At 58.8% G+C, this 18735-nt stretch overlaps 1 protein-coding gene across 1 annotated transcript; it reads left to right on the forward strand.

The window, feature by feature from the left end:
* The first annotated feature begins 8107 nt into the window (after window positions 1–8107).
* Window positions 8108–17447, forward strand: NPTXR (neuronal pentraxin receptor). The gene is made up of 5 exons (XM_068401477.1): window positions 8108–8716; window positions 15714–15936; window positions 16050–16294; window positions 16622–16801; window positions 17223–17447. Exons 1-5 carry the CDS (start codon window positions 8135–8137, stop codon window positions 17445–17447), a joined length of 1455 nt encoding a protein of 484 aa, XP_068257578.1. The 5' UTR covers window positions 8108–8134.
* The last annotated feature ends 1288 nt before the right edge of the window (window positions 17448–18735 follow it).

Genomic DNA, 18735 nt, shown 5'->3' on the forward strand with positions numbered 1-18735 from the left:
TTTTCCTTCCCCTATATCCAAGCAGGATTAAACACGGTGGGCTTATCTCCTGGGAAGCAGATACGCCTCCCCTCCTTAGGGTCTCTTAGCTTCTTCCAGCATCAGGTGGGGAGTGGCATTTTTCCATATAGGATTCACCACATCAGGACAGAGAACAGAGTCCCATCTGTATGTAGTCTGGCATCCCATCTCTGTGACAGTGGCCAGATCTTCAGAGGCAGATGAGAGAGCTGCCTTTGTGCTCTGAAGGTGTTTCCAAGTGAGGTGTACCCTCTTCTTGAGGCCAGCAAATGCTGGAGGTTTTGGGGTGGAGAGGGGAGAGGAACACCCTGACGGGACTGTGCTTGAGTAGGGCTGCCGCCTTCTGCTCTGGCTTCCTGCGGGGTGGCAGGGAAGAGTTGCCCGAATGTTTCTTCAAAGCGAGTAGGCAGGTCTTGTGTGCTGGCTTCCCCATCCAAGATGTCTCTGCTGGGCGTTCATCTGGTGTGTGGGAGTGACTGCAGGGAAGAGGGAAGCCACCAGATGTTGGTGTCTGAACAAAAGGTGGCAGGGAGGGGACGCTGGGACAGCTTTTCTTGTCTGGACTTCTCTGGTGCCCGTGGCTTTGCAGTAGCAGGTGCCAGATGTCTTGATGCCTCCTGTAGCCTGGGCTGCTCTTGAGAACGTCTTCTCCTCTCTCTGCCCGTTGAGCTCTATCAGTGCTTCCCACGGCCTTCACCTTGGAGCGGCAGCCTCCTGTCCCGTGCTCTCTTTTCTCCTCGCTGAGCAGAGCGGGACTGGGGAGGTGTGAAGCTAATGAGATGCAAGCTCCTTTTGAGATGGAAAACAGAAATAGAACATGGCGAGCAGGCCCAGCTGTGGTGAGCCACTACTTAATTCCTGTTTTCAAAAGAAAAAGGGAGCATTTCTCTGCGTCTCCCCTTACTGAAGTTCCCAGGGAGATTTTATAAATAAACAAAACAAAAAAACCCAATCCTGCTCTTTACCAGGTAGGAGCTGTCTCTGAGCTGAGTCTTCCTAGGGATTTCACTCCCTTTCCCAGCCCCTCTTTGTAGAGGAGGTTTCGGCAGCTCCCAGCGTTTGGAGATGATCACCTTCCTGGGGAACCTCCTGACAGAAAGAGGTTGCCGTGCTGAAGGATGGTGTCCAGAGTCCCCCACGCTTCTGCCCGCCCCAGGTCGTGGCATTAGTGGGGCTGCTCAGGAGCAGGTCCTTCTTCCCAGGGAGGTTTAACAAACCTGGAGTGCGTGTCTGGCTAAGTGCTTATTTTCCCCCTCGCCTCCTTCCCGACCTTCTGACAAGACCTTTTCCTCCTTGCCTGGCGCATCCTTTTACTCCAATGTTGCTTGCTTTTGCTGCATTTTTCAATCGCCCAATAATCGTGCAAGAGCTGGGATCTTATTTACTTTTTTATATATAAATATATAAATATAAAAGAAACCTTCCCCCCTCCCCTCTTTTCCCCCCATCTCACCCACCACCCTGTGCGCAGCCTTCCTGATCTCCCCTCTGAAGGTGGTGTGCTGTAGAGGGTTGATTTAGGGCCGGGGATTCGGTGCCTCCTGGGTTCTGTTCCTTCTTGGTTTGCTGTGGCCTTTCTGCCAGCTGTGTCACTGCCCTATGCCTCTGTCTCCCTCGTGTGAAGGGGACGGTGGGTAGAGGGGACCATCCTGCTGAGGGTGCTGGCAGCCCGACTCCCACGGCGTTTGCACAGAGCCGGAGGAGTGCCGAGTGTTGCTGCAGAAATCCCCCTCTCCCTCTCCGTGCTTCCTTCCCTGGGTAGCTCTGGCAATTATCTTCGTTTCATCGATGCTTTGGAGTTGAGCAAATAAGTGGCTTTATTTTCTTTTCTTACTTATATGTTTTAGGTCCCTCCGCAGAGCGCGGTGCATATGGTTTCTTTTTGGGGGTTTAGATGGGAGGAGATGTTGAACTCGATCTCCGTCCTCACCTTTGCCTTTCCGTCCTCTACTTTTCTCCTCTTTCGATGTCGCCCTGTGTCAGACTGACTTGTCTAGTGGGGTTTGTGCCCTTGTCTGTGCAGAGTCAACAGCCTTGGCACCAGCAGCTTCGTATACGTTCTGCAAGGTGCATCTGAGGTGCCCTGTGTCCCACATGCCTCGCCTATAAGGATATTGCAGGGCCCCAAGTTGTTCTTTCTCCCTTTCTTTAAATTTCTCCTTCCAGGAATGAAGGGCGGTGTAGTCGGTTTGCCCTTCCCGTGTTGGTGGGCTGCCTCTGGCAGCTCTTCTGTTCCCTCCAGCTTCTACGTGGTGGGAAATGAAATGTCTCTAGGACCATCCAAAAGCGCAGTCCTTGGGCTGAGGGTCCCTCCACCTTGGTTGAGCGCTGTGCTTTGAGCCCTCTCCCTCCAGGCACCCACCCGAGAGTGCCGGTTGAGACGGCGCTGGGGATGGAGGAGCGGGGATGCCCTTTGCACTCCTGGGCCGAGCGGAGCAGGGAAGCACAGGCACCAAGCACGGTGCTGCAGCGTAGGGAAGAAGTGAGGTGACAGGAGAGCAGCGAGATGCAGTCAGGGTGATGCCAGCTTCAGCAGCAGCTCAGAAAAATATATCTGGCAGGTGGGAAGGGGCATGGTTGGGACAAGCAGCTGAAGCATTAATTCCCATTGCAGGGCCCCGGTTCTTGACTCGGTTTCCTTGTTCAGCTGAGCGTTTAGGGCTCGCACTAAACCGCAGGAGCGTGGCTGGGTGAGTCAAAGCACTTCATGGGGCTTCGGGGCCTCGTAGGACTGGTGGGGCCCTTACATGCTCCCGAGCAGCCCCCCGCCACGCCCTGCTCTCCGGGGGTGCTGAGGGTTTCCTCCTGGGCAGCGCGGCAGGTAGGTGCTCTTCCACATGTAGGTCGCTCTTTAGCTCTCCTGGAGGGAGCCTGCTGCTTCCAGACCCCCCGGCTGCAAAGGGGGACGTAGTCTTAGGTCAAGTTCTCGGACAGAACAAAAAAAAAATTCATTGTGGTGACTTTTTTTTTAGAAAAAAGTTGTCGTGCCCGTGCCTCCCCCAAGCTAATCGACTTGGTATGCTGTCCTCTCCTCTTCTCCTCTCCCCTGCCATTAAGCCTTGTATGCTCCTTAAGAATAGAGGACTCTCTATTTTGGGATATTCCCCCCCCCCCCCCCCCCCCCGTTTGTTTTCTTTTTGGATAGAAAGCTGTCTGGTGGTGGTGGTGGTGGTGGAGGACAGGGGCCTGCCTCATCTGTTCCTTCCTTTCACCTTCCCCAGTGCCAAGCTTAGGCTCAAATCCTGCAGATTTCCTGCAAATACTGAACTTCGAGCAGGCGAGTTACCCCACTGAGCTCTGTGGTACTTGGGTGCTTCAGATTCTGCCTGTGCTTGACTTTTGGCAGCATCAGAGCCTTACCCTTTCTCTTAGAGAAGGTCAGACCTAACTCCTAGAGTGCTGATGGTTCTGGTGCAACCCATCTGTCTCTTTTATTTCCCCTCACTTGGCATACAGAGTGAAGGTGGTAATTTTTTTTTTTTTTAATTTAAAATAAACCTAAATATGTATCTTGTAATTTTTTTTATTTTGAAAAAATACATTTAAGGATTGTGCACGGATGAATTGTATATCTATATATATTTTTTTTTTGTCTTGCAATTTTCATTTTAAATATAGTGTTTGTTCAGTTTTGTTTTGTGTTTTTTTTTTTAATCCAGTTCCCAGCTGGCTAAACTCTGTCTAGAGCGGATGGGTGGGAGGCGTAGCCACTGGAAGGGTGATTGAATCACCCCTTTCCTTGGCGCTTCCCACAAGAAAATGGTTTGCTCCAGGTTTGGGGGTGGGGGTTGTGCTAATTACTCTTGTATTCTTGTACATTTTGTTCTTTCTGCTGCTCTTGAATATTGTATCAATGCCAGAAATGGGGAGTTAAAAATTTAAAAAGAAAAAAAAAATTAACCCCAATAAATTGTTACATTCCAAAACCTGTTGTCTTCTCTTCCTTTGGTGGGCTGTGACCTGCTCTGGGTGTAAGCGACCCGCGGAGCTGGTAGCAGGGACACTGAAACACCTGCCCTAAGCCAGCACCAATCAGCTCTGCAGTCACATGCCAACACGCTCGGTACCTTCTCACGCACCGTGGGTCAGTTCTGGTTTGGATCTTTAAACCAGGCACTTTCTGGACACAGAGAAGCTCTGACAAAGGAGACTTCTGTAATGCTGAGGGAAGAGGGGGGGCACTTTGGGAAGGCCAAACTGTGCAAAGTGGAACTTGAACATGCTCCTCCAAAGTCCTTTGGAGAACCTCCCATGGGTATCCTGCCTCCTTTTCTTCTACAAATGAAATTAGAGCCAAGTGCAACCTGGCACTTGGTGGCTGAAAGATGCTTTAGGCTTTTCCCAACTTCAAAGTGCGTGCCTAAGTGCACTTTGTGACATGCTAATCTAAGAAACGGAGTAATAAATACTCTTAATGTGTGTAATCAAAGCCCCAAATTCACTCCATTAGTCTCTCATCCATAGAAACATATTAAAAAAAGGTTACAGCAAAATTTCAGGTGGGGAAATTCTATTGGGTGTGAGATGCGATGGGGAAGCGGATGGGATTTGGGTGAAGAGGTTTTCTTCGGGCGGGTGGGGAGAAGAGCAGGAAGAAATAATTCTGGGTGCTGGGAAAGGGCAGAGTCTGGGCACAGGTGTGGGGTGTCACCATCCAGCTGGCTCCCACCAAACCACCCTCATGGCTGCTCTTCTGCATGGGGATCTGGGTCTTGCTTGGATGGGGAGAGATTGGGCTCAGCTGGGGGTTCCTGGGGGAAGAGTTGCTGCTTCGTTAGCCAGGGCTGCAGGTGCCTTGAGATGCCTCTCCAGTGTCCGGGGCTCGGAAAGCGCCAGGAGAGCCCTCTCCAGCGCTTGGCTTGGTTGGCTAGGAGCAGGGAACGCTGCCCACTGAAGCTGAGCACAGCCAAGGTATTGTGGTATTCACGTCATGCCGTCAGGCTCCCCTTGCCTCCGCTGCGTGCCAGAACACCCGCGAGGCTGGGACTCTCCCTCGCCCCTGTGCCCTGGTTTTTCTCAGAGGCAAGTGGGCTTTTGGCTGGACCTGAGTACAGCAAATGAAGCCACCTCTGATCCACACTTTCTGGAGCTGTAGGAAGGCTGGGGAGGCAGATGCCAGCCTTGACCGGCCACATCCAACAAGGTCCTCAACAAGTGTGCTGGCACAGGCAGACCCTGCAACCAGGGCAAGGTGATACATGCCGCATCTGCGGGGCCATGAGACCTGGAAACGAAAGAAGCCAGGATTTCCACGCTACGTGGAGTCTGCAGATCCCCCAGTGAGATGGACTGAAGGCTCCTAGTCTAAGGAGAAGGTGGAGCTGGGTCCATGGGGCGGCAGCTGTGAAGGAGCCCTTTTGCCTCATTAGGGTGGCCCTGGGTGTGCCCCTGAGCTGGGCAATAGCCCTGGGGTGGGGGATCCTCCACCCCAGAGACCTCGGGTTACCCTCCCTGGGAGAAGGCTCTCCCCTTTCCTCATCCCCAGCACCTTGCTGGCCTGCATCATGAATGGGCCAGGGTTAACCCCTGGCCAGCAAGGGGCTGCCTTGCTCCCGCAGGGAGGGTTGGATGTGGGGCAGCATGTCCACCTGGCTCAGAGCAGGGGCTGTCCTTCCCCTCATGCCAGCAGCCCATCCCAAATGTCCCTCTTGCCCTGGGGGCTGCAGCAGGGCAGCCCCTTGGCCCACCGTGACCTGCCCACAGCCACCCCTTGGGGACAGCTGCCAGCCCGAGACACTGTTTGGGCGTTAATTAGATAGAAGAAAATCCCTTAATCGCTCCCTCCCCATCCTGCTGGGCTGAATCCGTGAACTCTTGTTAAAACCATCTTCTGTCACCAAACTGGTTCAAAACCGGGCTCCCCAAAGCCCCCCCATCGCCTCCCCCCACCCCATCACCTGCAGGAGGGCAGGGTTTTGGCATCACTGCGGCCGAGCCGAGCCGGCTGCCCACCGAGCATCTTTGAATCATCATTCACAGGACAGGGAGGCTGCTCTGGCTACTCACCCGTCTGAGTCACCACCCCCTCCGAAAACCTATTTTTGCCGCCTCTTTGTCTCCAGGAAGAAGTTGTGGTCCCTGCTGAGGGAGGGGGAGAGGTCAGGACCTGGGGAGCAGTGGGACCGGCCCTGCTGCAGCACCCAACTCTTCCACGTACCGGCATGGGTGAGTGGGTCGGGGCTGGTGTGGAGGGGCTCACCCACCCCACTCACTGCCACAGCAGCGTCAGCTGGAGGAATAAACCTCACCACCGCGATCCTGCAGCCCTTGGCAATAAAATCCACGTGGCTGGGCCAGGGCAAAGTCCCCAGCACAGCATCGCTGCCCGCAGCCTGGGACCCAAAAAGCCTTGCAGAGGCATATGACGCCTTTTTTGCAGGGCGTGCAGGTAAAGGATGCTTATCCCACCCTGATCTTCACACCACAGGGTGGGCTGGTCCAGCACCCACATGGGTTTGTTTCAAATCTGCTCCTGCCTGGCCGCTGACAGGGGTGGGCAGGCTGCAGGCAGGGGGGTACAATCCCCTGCCACCGCTAGGAAGGGGCAGGTCGAAGGCCAGTGGCCTCCCTTCATGCCGCGGGGCACAGGTTTCCATTTTCTTTGCATCTTGCACCAGCACCCGCTTGCCCCAGTGCTTTGAGCTCTCATCTGTCCGGCATGCCCGCTGGCCTCGTCGCTGGGGCAAGATGCCTGTCGCTGGGCTTTCTCCACGTCCACCTTCTTGCCCCACTCCATGCCCACCTCCTCATGGTTCCCTTCATCTCTCCGTCTTCCTTAAACCGCCCCATCCCACTTCCTTCCCACAGCCTCCCGGCACCGAGAGCCAGGTGGGTCTCTTGCTGGCTCCAGGGTGATGATTTTGGGGGGCTGGGGTGCAATGTGCTCTGCAGGGAGAGAGGGTGGCCGTGCCCCGCCGGCAGGATCCCGCTCCCAGGAAGCTGAATTTGAGGAGCCTTTGTAGCTCTGGCTCCCTCGCTACCTACTCAAACATGCCTGGGGCAGAGAAGATGTAATCTTTACTGGTGTTTCATATTCAGCACCGGAGCTGTTTTAAACACACATGCTGCTGCTTTCCTGCCGGCTGGGAAGGATTTCCTGCTGTTACCGAGCAGAGCTTAAAATTGATTTTTCCTCCGCTGCTCCCCTTGCCTCAGCTGGGCTGCGTAGTGGAGGCCCCGGCATGCCTGGGGAGGGGAGAGGGCACAGCACGGCCTGTGTCGGATGGGCGAGCATGGTGTCAGAGCAAGGAGAAAACGGGTGTCTGAAGTATCTTCTTTACAAGCGGTTTAGGATCAAGCGATGGTAGGGGAAGATTAAATGTAGGTATTTATTTCCCAAATGGATGGCGTGGGAGTGCGGGGCAGAGGGTGAGGCATCCCACGGCTGCTTTCTGCAAGTAGTGCCTGGGGTGGGAGAGCAGGACAGCCGCCCTCCCGGGGCAGGCATTTCCCAAGAGCTGGAAGGTTGCTGGTTTCATTTTTAGGAGAAAGGCAGAGAGGGAAAGGCCCACCAGCAGCCCCAAAGACCCTCCGGGGGACACCCGACTGCGAGGTGTTGATGCTCAGGGTAATGACAGGCCCTTTACTTCCAGCCTAAGCATCTCGCAGGGGAAAATCCTCTCTTGGGGTGCCCCGGAGGAGCAGCCCCTTGCTGGAGGTTCCCGCTGGGCTGATTTCAGGGTGCCCGAGCCGAACCTGCCCCCCCGTCCCCACCCGCTCCTCCCCGTCCCCGGCGCCCCTTGCCCGCTCACCTCCCGCCACCCGGACCCCTCGCACTTGCAGCCCGGGGAGGGATGCTCGGGGCGGGGGGTGTCCCTAAGAGGGGCAGGGCCGGGCGGGGCCGCACGGCCGGGGGGGGGCGGTGCGGTGCGGTGCGGGCGGCACCGCCCGGCAGATATAAGCTCGGCGGGGCCCTGGCGCCGGTGCTGCTGCCGGTACCATCGTTGCCCGCCGGATCCCTCCGGGCTGTCCCCCCACCCCTCCCTCCCTCTATCTATCTGTCTATCTATCCATCCATCCATCCCCTCCCGCTTTGTTTTCTCGCCGTCCGCGGGCTCGGGCCCCCCACGCCGCTGCCACCCTGAAGTTTCTGGCCGTGCTGCTGGCAGCGGGCATGCTGGCTTTCCTGGGGGCCATCATCTGCATCATTGCCAGCGTCCACCCGGCCGGCACCGCCGCTCCCGCCGCCGCCCCCGCCGCCGACAATGACTCGGCCGCCGCCGCCCTCCTGCCCGCCGCCGACAAGGGGCTGGGGGCCCTGCACGGCCCCGCCGAGGCTCTGGCCAGCGCCGGGCCGCGTCTGCCGGGGGGCCCGCAGTCGCCACCGCTCTTCAGCCGCTTCGTCTGCACGCCGCTGAGCGCCGAGTGCCCGGCCACCGGCCCCGGTACCGGCCCCGGCCCCGAGGAGCTGCTGGCGCTGCGGAGCGCGGCGGCCCAGCTGCGCCGCACGGCGCTGGAGCAGAAGGAGCGGATCCGCATGGACCAGGAGACCATCCGGGAGCTCACCGGCAAGCTCAGCCGCTGCGAGGGCGGCCTGCGAACCGCCCCCGCCGCCGCCGCCGCTGCCCCCGCCGCTGCCGGGCTCCGCGCTGCCCCGCGCCCCGGTACCATGGGCCACCCCCCCGCCGAGCCGCCCGCCGTGCGGGAGCTGGAGGAGGCCGTCCGCGCCCTCCAGGACCGCATCGACCGGATAGAGGTGCGAGAGATGCTCCCTGGGGGTCTGGGGGGGATGCTCCCGGGGGAAGATGCTCCCCGGTGTCTGGGGGGTATGCTCCGCACACACTGTTCCCCAGCCTGCTACCACCCGCACCCCAAACCAGCTCGTCCCCCTTGCAAGGCTTCAGGACGGTTGTCTTTGCCCCGCTCTTCCCCGAGGGCTCTGCCCCCCTCTCTTCCCTCTGCAGCACGGTGGTCCCAAGGGGACAGGGCCGCCCTGCTTTCCCCCTCCCAGCTTGCACCCACATGGGGCACCTCGCTTGCCCCGTAGCACCCACTGAGGCCTCTGCTGGGGCGAGTTTGTCAGCTCAGGGACAGATCCTGCCCTTTAGCAGAAGGGTAAACCCTGTCTGATCCCGTTGTTGCCATTATGAACAGGACATCTCACAAAGTAAAACGCGGTGCCACCTGCCGCAAGCGTAGCACCCCTTCCCCGTGTGGTTCATAGGAGCTGTAGAGAAGGGGGCAGCCGGAGCCGCTTGCTGTGCCCATCACTGCAGCATCAGGCTGTTGGCACTCGGGACATGGACCCTTAGCCCCCACTCTGTAGCATTCGTGCAGCATGTGCCCGGTGGACTGAGCCCTGGCCCGGCCACAAGCCAGCAGCACCAAAGGCTCTGTGGTGACACCTGGGATGGGGCTCATCATAGGGTGTGTCCATTTATTTGGGCTGATGTGGGCTTAGCAGTCACACTGACCTTGGCAGAATTTGCAGGATACGGTCGGGGCAATAGTTTGGCCACATGCAAGGTGCTGGAGGGGAATTGTCTGGTTTCCCTGGGGGTTTGCTGCAGATGCCCCATCTTTTCTGGGGGTTGTGTTGTCCCCTGAGGTCTGACGGGAGCCAGAGCCACCCACAAGGAGCCTTCTGCAAGTCCCCAACCTCATCTTCCCGTTTGGTTCCCTGTTGCCCTCTCTGCTCCTCCACAGAGCACGGAGCTGGGAGGGGGGTCAGGCAGCACCCCATGATGTCCCTCTCCCCAGCTTTGCCCCTCTGTCCCCCTCACTGCAGCCATGTGGGCACAGTAGCAGCAGGCGGAAAATTCAGAGCCACTAAGGTCACAGGCTGAGAAATGAGACCGGGAGAGAGGGTTATTGTAACGGATGGAGATATGGACAGGGATAGAAAGACAAAGAAAGGCAAGTAAACACATGCACACATGAAGGAAAAGAGCTGGAGACTGGAGGAAGCACCTGTGAGCTGCCAGGGTAACGCACACGCACGCACAAAAACACGCATAGAGGCATGTGTGGGGAGAGGGGGACTTGCAGGCGGGCTGAGCAGGATGCCCGGAGCCTGATGCAGCCAAAGGGTGCCACCCTGAAAACCCCCTGCAGCCCCAAACAGCTTCCCACAAGTGGGATCACACAACTGGGCTAAGAAATGTATGTGCAGATGTGCTCACCCAGAAATAAAGGGGGGAAAAAAGATCCCCTGCACACACACATCTGTGTGTGCACGAGGACCAGGAAATGCACGGTGGGACAGTGCCCGGCACATCAGTTTGAACCTCGGGGAGCATCAGGCCTTTAGCTGCTCTCTGGCCACGCTCTCCCCATTCTCCAAGGCGCAGCATCACTCGTGAGCTGCCCTGGCCCCTCTCCTGGGGTTTCTAGCGATGGCGGGAGGTTTGGGGTGGAGGAGGGTGAAGCTCACAAGGGCTGGAGCAGGTTCTCACGTGTGCCTGGGGAGCATGAAGCGATGCTGGGTCAAAGCGCTCTCTCTCTCTCTCTGATGAGGAAGACAAGTGTCGTGTCGCCAGAAATATTCCATTCCATGCTGCCGGGAACCCAAGGGTACCGTGCAGGGGGAACACAGCACCCCGCAGCACACGGAGAGCCCTGCCGGCTCAGGAAATAGGGCAGCGTGTCGCAGGTGGGCTGGGCTTTCGCTGCCCTGGCTCCAGCCTGCTATAACGTGCTGCCTGGGCCAGCCCGGTGACAGCCACAGCCCGGCCAGCCGAGCCCTGAGGTTGCACCTTGGCCATGAGGCGAGGGCTGCCTGTGTTTCCCCCCCTCCCAGCTTGCCTTTGCTCCCCTCTGTATGAACAGACACCCCAAAACTTGACGACAAGGTGCTTGCATCTCTCCATTCCATGCAGCTCCATCAGTCAGCCCTGGGAACCTTCCTGGGGTACCCAATGGCATGGGGGGCACCCCCAGCCCCAGCAGCTCTCCTAAAGGGTGGCAGTGATGACCCCAAAAGGTGGCCTGGATGGGGACAATCCCGGGGTGGCCGCCAGCATGCCAGAGGCTCTGCGAAACCCGGTGGGAGGGAGGGGAGGAGAGGAAACGCTGGCGAAGCCCTCGGTGGCTTAGTCTCGGGAGAGGGATGGCACAAAACGCTGTGGGCGCCCGGGCCAGTTGCGTCCCAGGGCACCTCCCGGCAGGCAGTGGGTTTGCTGGCAAGGATTAGTGCCAGAGGCTCCAGAGCCGGGGTTGCGGGGAGGGGGCTGGTGTAAGATCGCTGACCTCATCTGGGCGCTCGTAGCCCCAGCTATAAGGCATGACAAGACTTATTGATGCGCTGAAAAACCAATTAAGTCATTTGATTCTTTTAATTTTGGCTGCACAGCAGCAGGGTTTCACGGAGGGATGCAGGGAGGGCCCCCACGGGCTCGCTCTTTGCCCTCCACCATTTTGGCAGGGATGGGCAAGCATGAGCATGGTGTTCGCGTGGGGACATCTTCCATCGCCTCCTCCTAACCCCCCCAAGGAATCACTCGTGCTCTCCTTGTGCACAGCAGCCTGGCTGGGCTTTTTCCTCCCATTTTTGAGGAAATTTCCTCAATTGAGAAAAATTCCCCCCCGCCCCTCCACATGTGCTCACATCTGTACACTCGGGCGCATCTTGGCACGCAGAGCCGGGGGGCCCAGATGCTCCTTTTCCACGCTTTTAATTACTGCTGCAAATGGAAACAGAGTGGTTTCAGAGCAGGGAGGGAATCTCCTTGACCCCCTGGACTGTGCTGGGGTGCAGATGCCCTCCTCATCCCCTTTGTCCATCAGAGGGGAGTTGACTGGGACGGGGGGACAGCCCGATGGGCCCTACAGGGGACCCGGCCTCCTGTTTGCTTCTCAGCTGGTGTGTGGCTGTGCTGTTGCGGCCGGTGACCCAGCTGCTGGCAGGAAACCTGTGGGTAAGGGCATGGAAACGGAGTGAGCCGGCTGCCTCCCTCCCACCTCCGTCTCCAGCAGAGTGGAGATGGAGAGCCCTAAATCATGAAAGTCTCGGGCCCTGAGTGAGGTTTCGGGGGGACGGGAATCGGCAGCAAGCTCTCCTCTTGCGAGGAGGAGGGAAAGGCCAATGCATCCCACCCCTGGCAGTCCCTCCTAGAGTTTAATGACCCTCAAGCTCCTGCCTGGGTCTGAAAGGGTCTGAAAAGGTGTCAGGGTCCGAAAAACCCTGATACAGTGGGTGTGTGATCCTGCAGCAGTGAGCATTCCACGGCGGCAGCCACGGAGAAGCTGTGGGCAGGCTGGGAGGATTCGTGGGTCTGGGGAAGGGAGAGGGGCTGGTGTGTGCACGCACCCAGCTCAGCATCGTGATCCCTGGGATGTGCCGGGGGCATCATCCCGCAAGCATTGTCCTGTGGTCCTGCCCGCCCCATCCCAGCAGCTAAGGTGGGCACTCGCATGCTGGCGGCCAAGGGGGAGCGGCAGGGCACAGATTTGCCAGTGCATTAGTGAATGAGGCTCTGATCTCGTTACATAAATCAAATTGAATTTGCAAACCGAGGGCTACAGCCCGAGCGAGCACCCGCCGATGTGGGTGTCCTGGCCCCCCGCCTTCTTCTCCCCACCCCCCCGCCAGCCGCTGACATTTAACGTGATTAATGTTACCTGGCATCTTTCAATCTTTTTTGCCGGCTCCGGTGGCCAAAAAGCGTCGAGCGAGCCTCCCCCGCACCCGCTGCCCACTCCCCTGCTGCCTGCGCCGCAGCAGATGGGAAGTCGGGTGCCTGCCAAACAGCCGGGGAGAAGGCGCTTCCCCCCCTCTCCCCTCCCCAAAGGTCACCAGTAGGTAACAGCTGCACAGCTAGCACTAATAATTTTGCAAATAATTTGATTTGGGAGAAAGACGCTCAAGCGACAGCTCGGAGATGCGCAGGATGGTTAGGGGATGCAGCCCAGCTCGGCACTGGGGGGATCACCTGGCCCAGTGCCAGGACATGTCCTGGCTGTGAGGGGTGGGGTGGGGAGGTCCAGTCTCCTGTCTGGCCGTGGTCTGGCTTCAGGGATGGGGATGGTGCCTGCTGGGATGCTCCTGGGATGATGGGGTGGCCCCCAAACTCTGCTGGATGAGGGTACTGTCTGCATCCCTTGACACGAGGACCACGGGGCTGGCAGTGGTTCAGCTGGTCATGCGGGTCCAGCTGCCAGTGCCCCGGCTGCTGGGCTGGAGGGGCCCAGGAGAGCTGGAGAGAGGGATGGAGGGGGAAAAACTCAGGCAAGTGGAAGGAATTGAGCAAAAGGGGAGAGACAGCATGTGTGTGTGTGGAGGGGAGCATCAGGAGGAGACGCTCCAAAGCCAGAGAGTTGAAAAAGCCATGGGGAGAAAAGTTACAGAGGGAAGAAAATAGCAGCAGGGAGAAAAGCAGGAGGAAGGGGGAGGAAAAAAAAGCACTCAGTCACTACTGAATAACGTAGGGCAGGCTATCAGGGGCTAGCGAGAGCGACAAAAGCTCCCCAGCCTTTTCTTTTTTCGTCATTAACAGATGGAGCCGTGCATGAAAGCAGGGACGTAGGCTCCAAACCCGCAGCTCGAGCAATCAAAGCGTGCGGCAGACAGGAGCGTGCCAGCCCCCGCCACAGCCAGGCAGCCTGAAGGGATGAGAAAAGCTCTCGGAGCCCACGGGATGCGGACAAAGAGGCGAAGGTGACCCGCCATCCCACCTGTGCTGCCCCCCGCCAACACCGCCAGCTCCGCTTGGATACGAGCGCGGGCAGCCCCATATGGGAATCATCCCTGCAGGGAGGATAGGGATTAACCTTTCCACTCGCCTTTGCTTCCCACCCGCCATCCCCGCCCAGGGGCTGCCCAGGGAAGTGGTGGAGTCACCATCTCTGGAGGTATTTAGAAGACGAGTAGATGTGGTGCTTAGGGCCATAGTTTAGTGGTGGACTTGGCAGTGCTGGGTTAACGGCTGGACTCGATGACCTTAAAGGTCCTTTCCAACCAAAACGATTCCATGATTCTATGATCCCTCTCCAGCTTCTCAGCTGGCTGCACCAGTGGACACCCAAGACCCCCCTTCCTCCCCCGCAAAAAAAGGGTTAAACCCCCCCTCCTCGTCCTCTAATCCCTCCCTGTTTTACAGAGACCAAAGGTAGGATGCCCCGTGCCAGGCACTTTTCCTGTCCCAGAGAGGTTTTGCTCTCTACGAGAGCATCCCCAGTGCTGCCGGAGCAAGCCGGCAGCAAGAGCTGGCATTCAGTCAGGGCTGGCAGATGTCCCCTGCACAACCTCTCTTTTCTTGCTGGGTTTTGGTTCTCCATGTTGTTTTTCTTCACAAAAGCTGTGAGTTTGTCCCGGAAGACCCCGCTGGAGGCTTTTCCAGACCCCAGGGCATCGCAGCCACCTTCTTATTTGCAGCCTGAATGTGTTCCTGCCTGGTGCAGGGCCGTTTGTGCTCATGTCAACATCATCTTCTCACTCTCCTTCTCCCTGCTACCTTCTCCCTGCTGTTCCCATGCCTCAATGTTGCATCCTGCCTGGCCAAACCCGGCTTTCCTCTGGCCTTCCCCTCCCCTGTGTTGTTCATGATGGATAGCAAAGATTGCGGGTGACATTGGTGGGCGTGCCCTTCTTCATCTTTGTGTGCATGATCATCAGGTTCTGTCCATCCTGGAAAAGCAGGACATAGGGAATAAGAAAAATCTGGAAGCCACAACCATAGATGATCATGGTGACCTCCTCCAGGCCTCTGAGGCCCGCAGGGACCCGTCCAGACATCACCTCATGTCCCATCAGCCCAAGCCGTGTGAATGTCCAGGGATGAAGCAGCCATGCAGACCCCTCTCAGTGCTGGAACGGCCTGGTGGCCTCTTCAGGAAGGTCTGGCTGCATGGAGAAGGTGGTTATCATCTTTCCAAGCCCATGGCAGAGAGCCTAATGCCCCAAGGACGTGTTGAAGGGAGAGGGCTGCTATTTACGGAGAAACCCCAGGAACGTGGCAAAGGGCCACCTTCTCCATTCCAGCCCAGTTTTCTTCCAGCTGGGATGGGGTCTCCCAGCAAGGTGGGATCTGGGGTCTTTGTAAGGTGCAGTAGCGGCTGGGAGCATCCTTGCCAGGCGCCGGGTTTTGGATCAGCCAAGGGAAGAATTTTGGTCTGGGTTTTAACCCTCGTGGGACAAGATGTGCTCAATATCCTCAAGTGATAGGTCATGTCTTGACGACTGGAGGACCTACCGCTGGCCCCACTTCTCTGTGGCATCCTGATGGCCCAGGAGAGACTGGCTTATGCTTACAGAGAGCTACCTGCCTGACCTGGCACATGTGCACGCACCCCCGCACGCCAGCTGAGCTGGGCTAAGAGGATTACAGCCCCGTTATGTGATGTTAACATGCTGGCCGTGGTGAAGCAGTCTCACACACGGTGGGGAAGGGGAGCTCCGAGCTCCTTTCTGTGTTGTCCCCTCCTTGTGGGAGGCTGCCTGTGGAAGCAGAGCCAAGGGTGACCTGAGCACCTGTGTGTCCCATCCTTGCTCTGTCTTTGAAGTGGCAGAAAGTCATTAAGAGCGGCTGAGTTTCGTTTCACAATAATGAACTCAATGGGGGCTCTGAGAGGGGACGTACGAAGTCAGCTGGGGCTCTTGGAGAAGACCCCGCTGTGGATGTGGGGTTGTGGTCCCAGCACTCCCCAGGGTGGTGTGAGCTGGGCATGTCCTTATTTAACCTCTTACAGTGACACCAAGCTGAATTTTCTCTTTTCTCCCTCCTTTCTTCCCCCATCGCTGCTGCCGCTGAGTGCAGCAGGAGCTGCCAGCCCGCACCAACGGCTCAGCGCCCACCGCCCCGGCGCTCGCCCGCGACGCCCTCCACACCAAGATGGAGCAGCTGGAGGAGCAGCTCCTCTCCAAGATCTTGACCCTGCAGAAGGAGCGCCAGGCCGCCAGCACCAACCGCAGCCAGCAGCAGCAGCACATCGACAAGGAGCTGAACTCCCTCCAGAACCGGCTGACAGAGCTGGAGCACGGTGAGTCCCGCCCGACAGGGATGAAGGTGGTGCAGGGGGGTCCTGGGACAAGCCACCCTCATCCCAACGATGGATGCTGACCCTCCTCTCTCCTCCTCATCCTTGGCATGCAGGACCACCAGGCTACAGCCCTCCCAATGCCTTCAAGGTGACCATCCCAGTGCAGAACAACTACATGTACGCCCGCATGAAGAAGAGCCTGCCGGAGCTCTACGCCTTCACCATCTGCATGTGGCTGAAGTCCAAGGCCCTGGCAGGGCTTGGCACCCCTTTCTCCTACTCTGTCCCAAGCCAAGCTAATGAGATTGTGCTGCTGGAGTGGGGCACCAACCCCCTGGAGCTGCTCATCAATGACAAGGTCAGTCCAGCCGCAGCGGGGACAGGAGTGAAGCCCCTGCCCTCATCTCCCCCGCTTCAGCTCCCCTGGGAAATGATGCTCCTGGGGGTACTGGTGTGGGGGAGCTGGGAGGAAGGGAGCCAGGGTAGATGGGGAAGGCAGAAGGATGAGGAGGATGGGGAAGATGGCTCGCCGGGGTGGGTTTTGAGAGGCAGAAGCAGCTCATCCAGATAACTGTAGAATTTGGGGTGCCATAGGGGTGCACCACTTGCTCTGCAAGGGGCTGGGGGGACACCAGCGTCCTCCAGCAGTCCCACTGAGCGCTGGGCTCTTGCTCTTCGCATGAAGGTTGCCCAGCTGCCGCTGAGCCTGAAGGACAAGGCCTGGCACCACGTCTGCGTGGCATGGACCACCCGAGACGGCAAGTGGTCAGCGTACCAGGACGGCGAGCAGCGGGGCGCAGGCGAGAACCTGGCCTCCTGGCACGCCATCAAGCCCCAGGGCGTCCTCATCCTGGGCCAGGAGCAGGTACGTGCGGGCCTGCTGCCAAGGGCTGCCAGTTCGCATGGCTCTGGCAAGAAACCGGCCAGGGGGGCAGCCCCCAAAATGGGGTGAGGGCAGGGGGCGGTGTGGGCAGGAGGGCTCAGCACGCCGTGTTGGCAGCTTGGGTGAGGGGCTTTCCTGCCTGTTCATCCAACCTCCCAGTGGGCCACGTGCGCTCATCGTCTTCTCCTCTTCCCTCTCCCCATCCCTCTGTCCCCGATTTGCTCCCTGCCTCGTCTTCTTGCATCTCCTCCATACATCCATCCCCTCCCCTCCTTGCCATCGGGCATCTCGCTTTGCTTCTCCCCAAACTTCTCCCTCTCCCCCTTGCCCTGTTTGCCCACTGGATGCGTGTTCCTTCTCCTATCCCCATCCCTGTCCCATCATCTCTCCCGCTCATTCCCAGGACATGCTGGGCGGCCGCTTCGATGCCACGCAGGCCTTCGTGGGGGAGCTGGCACAGTTTGGCGTGTGGGACCACATGCTGGCACCGGCGGAGATCCTGGGCTTGGCCAACTGCACCTCCCACCTCCAAGGCAACGTGATCCAGTGGGATGACCAGGCGGTGGAGGTTTTTGGGGGCGCCAGCAAGGCCCCCTTCGCCGCCTGCGAGGAAGGGAGGAAGGCGTGAGCAGCCCCTCACCCCCTCCCCAGCGTGAAGGAGCCGGCAGCAGCCCCAAAGCAGGGAGTCCCTTTCTCCCCTCCCAGACCACCGAGCCTTGCTGCTGTGCCGGGGCGATGCTCAAGCTCCCTGCGCCAGGGTCCCGGGAGGGAGCAGGTGGGCCCGGCAGCCTCCCTCTTGCCCCCGCGCCAGTGGCACGGCTTGTCCGCCCTCCTGGCACATCTGCCCTCAGGTCTCGCTTTGCCCTGCTTCTGTTTCAGGAGGACCTTGCCGTACCCGCAGGCATCTCTGGTATGGCAAGGGTCCCTGCCTTGTCGGCCCCAACGGGGAGTGGGAAGGAGACTTCCATCTGTCCCAGGTGTGGTCCGGCCTCAGTGGGATGCCAGCGTGCGGGCATCCCCTGAGCACATCCCCTTTCCTTATTTATTTCTCGTGCCCTGCTTATCTGATTTTGTGAGCCTGTACCCCGAACAAGCTCCAAGGCTCGGCCAGGAGCATCTTCCCCTCCAGCCCCATCCCCTCTTCTCCTGCTGCCCTGGTTTTCAAGCACGGCCCTGGGGAGGCCAAGGGAGGATGGAGGAGGGTCGGCGAGGTGGTGCTCCCGCCCTGCACCCCTTCCCCTGCCTCCGCTGCCTGTTCAGGCAGGGCTGCCTGAGGGGAGCCAGGCTTTCGAGGCAGAGGGAAGCAGAGCAGGACCCCCCCCAGCTGGGGGGTCAGTCAGGCACTGAGGGAATGGGGGGAAAGAGGGCAAAGCCTCTCCCCTAGCCCTGGCCGAGAGGGAGGGAGCGCAGCACTGCCACCAGAGGGAACGAAAGCAAGAAGAAAAATGAGAGTGAGGACGGTGGTGGCTGAAGGAGCTCTGGCATCCATCCCCCGGCCTTTTGAGCACTGAATGGGGTTGCTGCCTTCACCTCTGCCTGGGTTCCCTGCTCTGAGCTGCTCCCAGTGAGGGATGGGGCTGCTGCTGGCCTTGGAACTAGGGGGGTGATGGGGTGGGCTGGTATTTTCCCCATGGAGTGCCTGAGAATATGTTGTTTCCAGGCCGTGTGGTCACCGATGTCTTGATATGTGAGTGTGTGTGTGCGTGTATGTGTGTCTGGGGGCGGGTGGGAGGGTTATTTCAGGGGTCTCGTGGTTGCTCAATGCAGTGTCCAGCTTCCAGTGCTCCCCCTACCCCAAGTCCCACTGTGCGCTTTCGGCGATGGCTGCCCCCCAGCCCCGGGGAGGTGAAGCGGGCAGAGGGGACAGCCCTGCCGCCATCATAGCCCCCCGCAGGGTCCCCACCAGCGGTGGGGTG

The sequence above is a fragment of the Nyctibius grandis genome, chromosome 5 (assembly GCF_013368605.1).
Source record: "Nyctibius grandis isolate bNycGra1 chromosome 5, bNycGra1.pri, whole genome shotgun sequence".
Lineage (NCBI taxonomy): Eukaryota > Metazoa > Chordata > Aves > Nyctibiiformes > Nyctibiidae > Nyctibius > Nyctibius grandis.

Coding starts and splice junctions, on each gene's coding strand:
- NPTXR (XM_068401477.1), top strand. CDS start 8,135: ATGCTGGCTTTCCTGGGGGCCATCATCTGCATCATTGCCAGCGTCCAC. Junction 8,717..15,713: donor ACCGCATCGACCGGATAGAG/GTGCGAGAGATG, acceptor CGCTGAGTGCAG/CAGGAGCTGCCAGCCCGCAC. Junction 16,802..17,222: donor TCATCCTGGGCCAGGAGCAG/GTACGTGCGGGC, acceptor GCTCATTCCCAG/GACATGCTGGGCGGCCGCTT.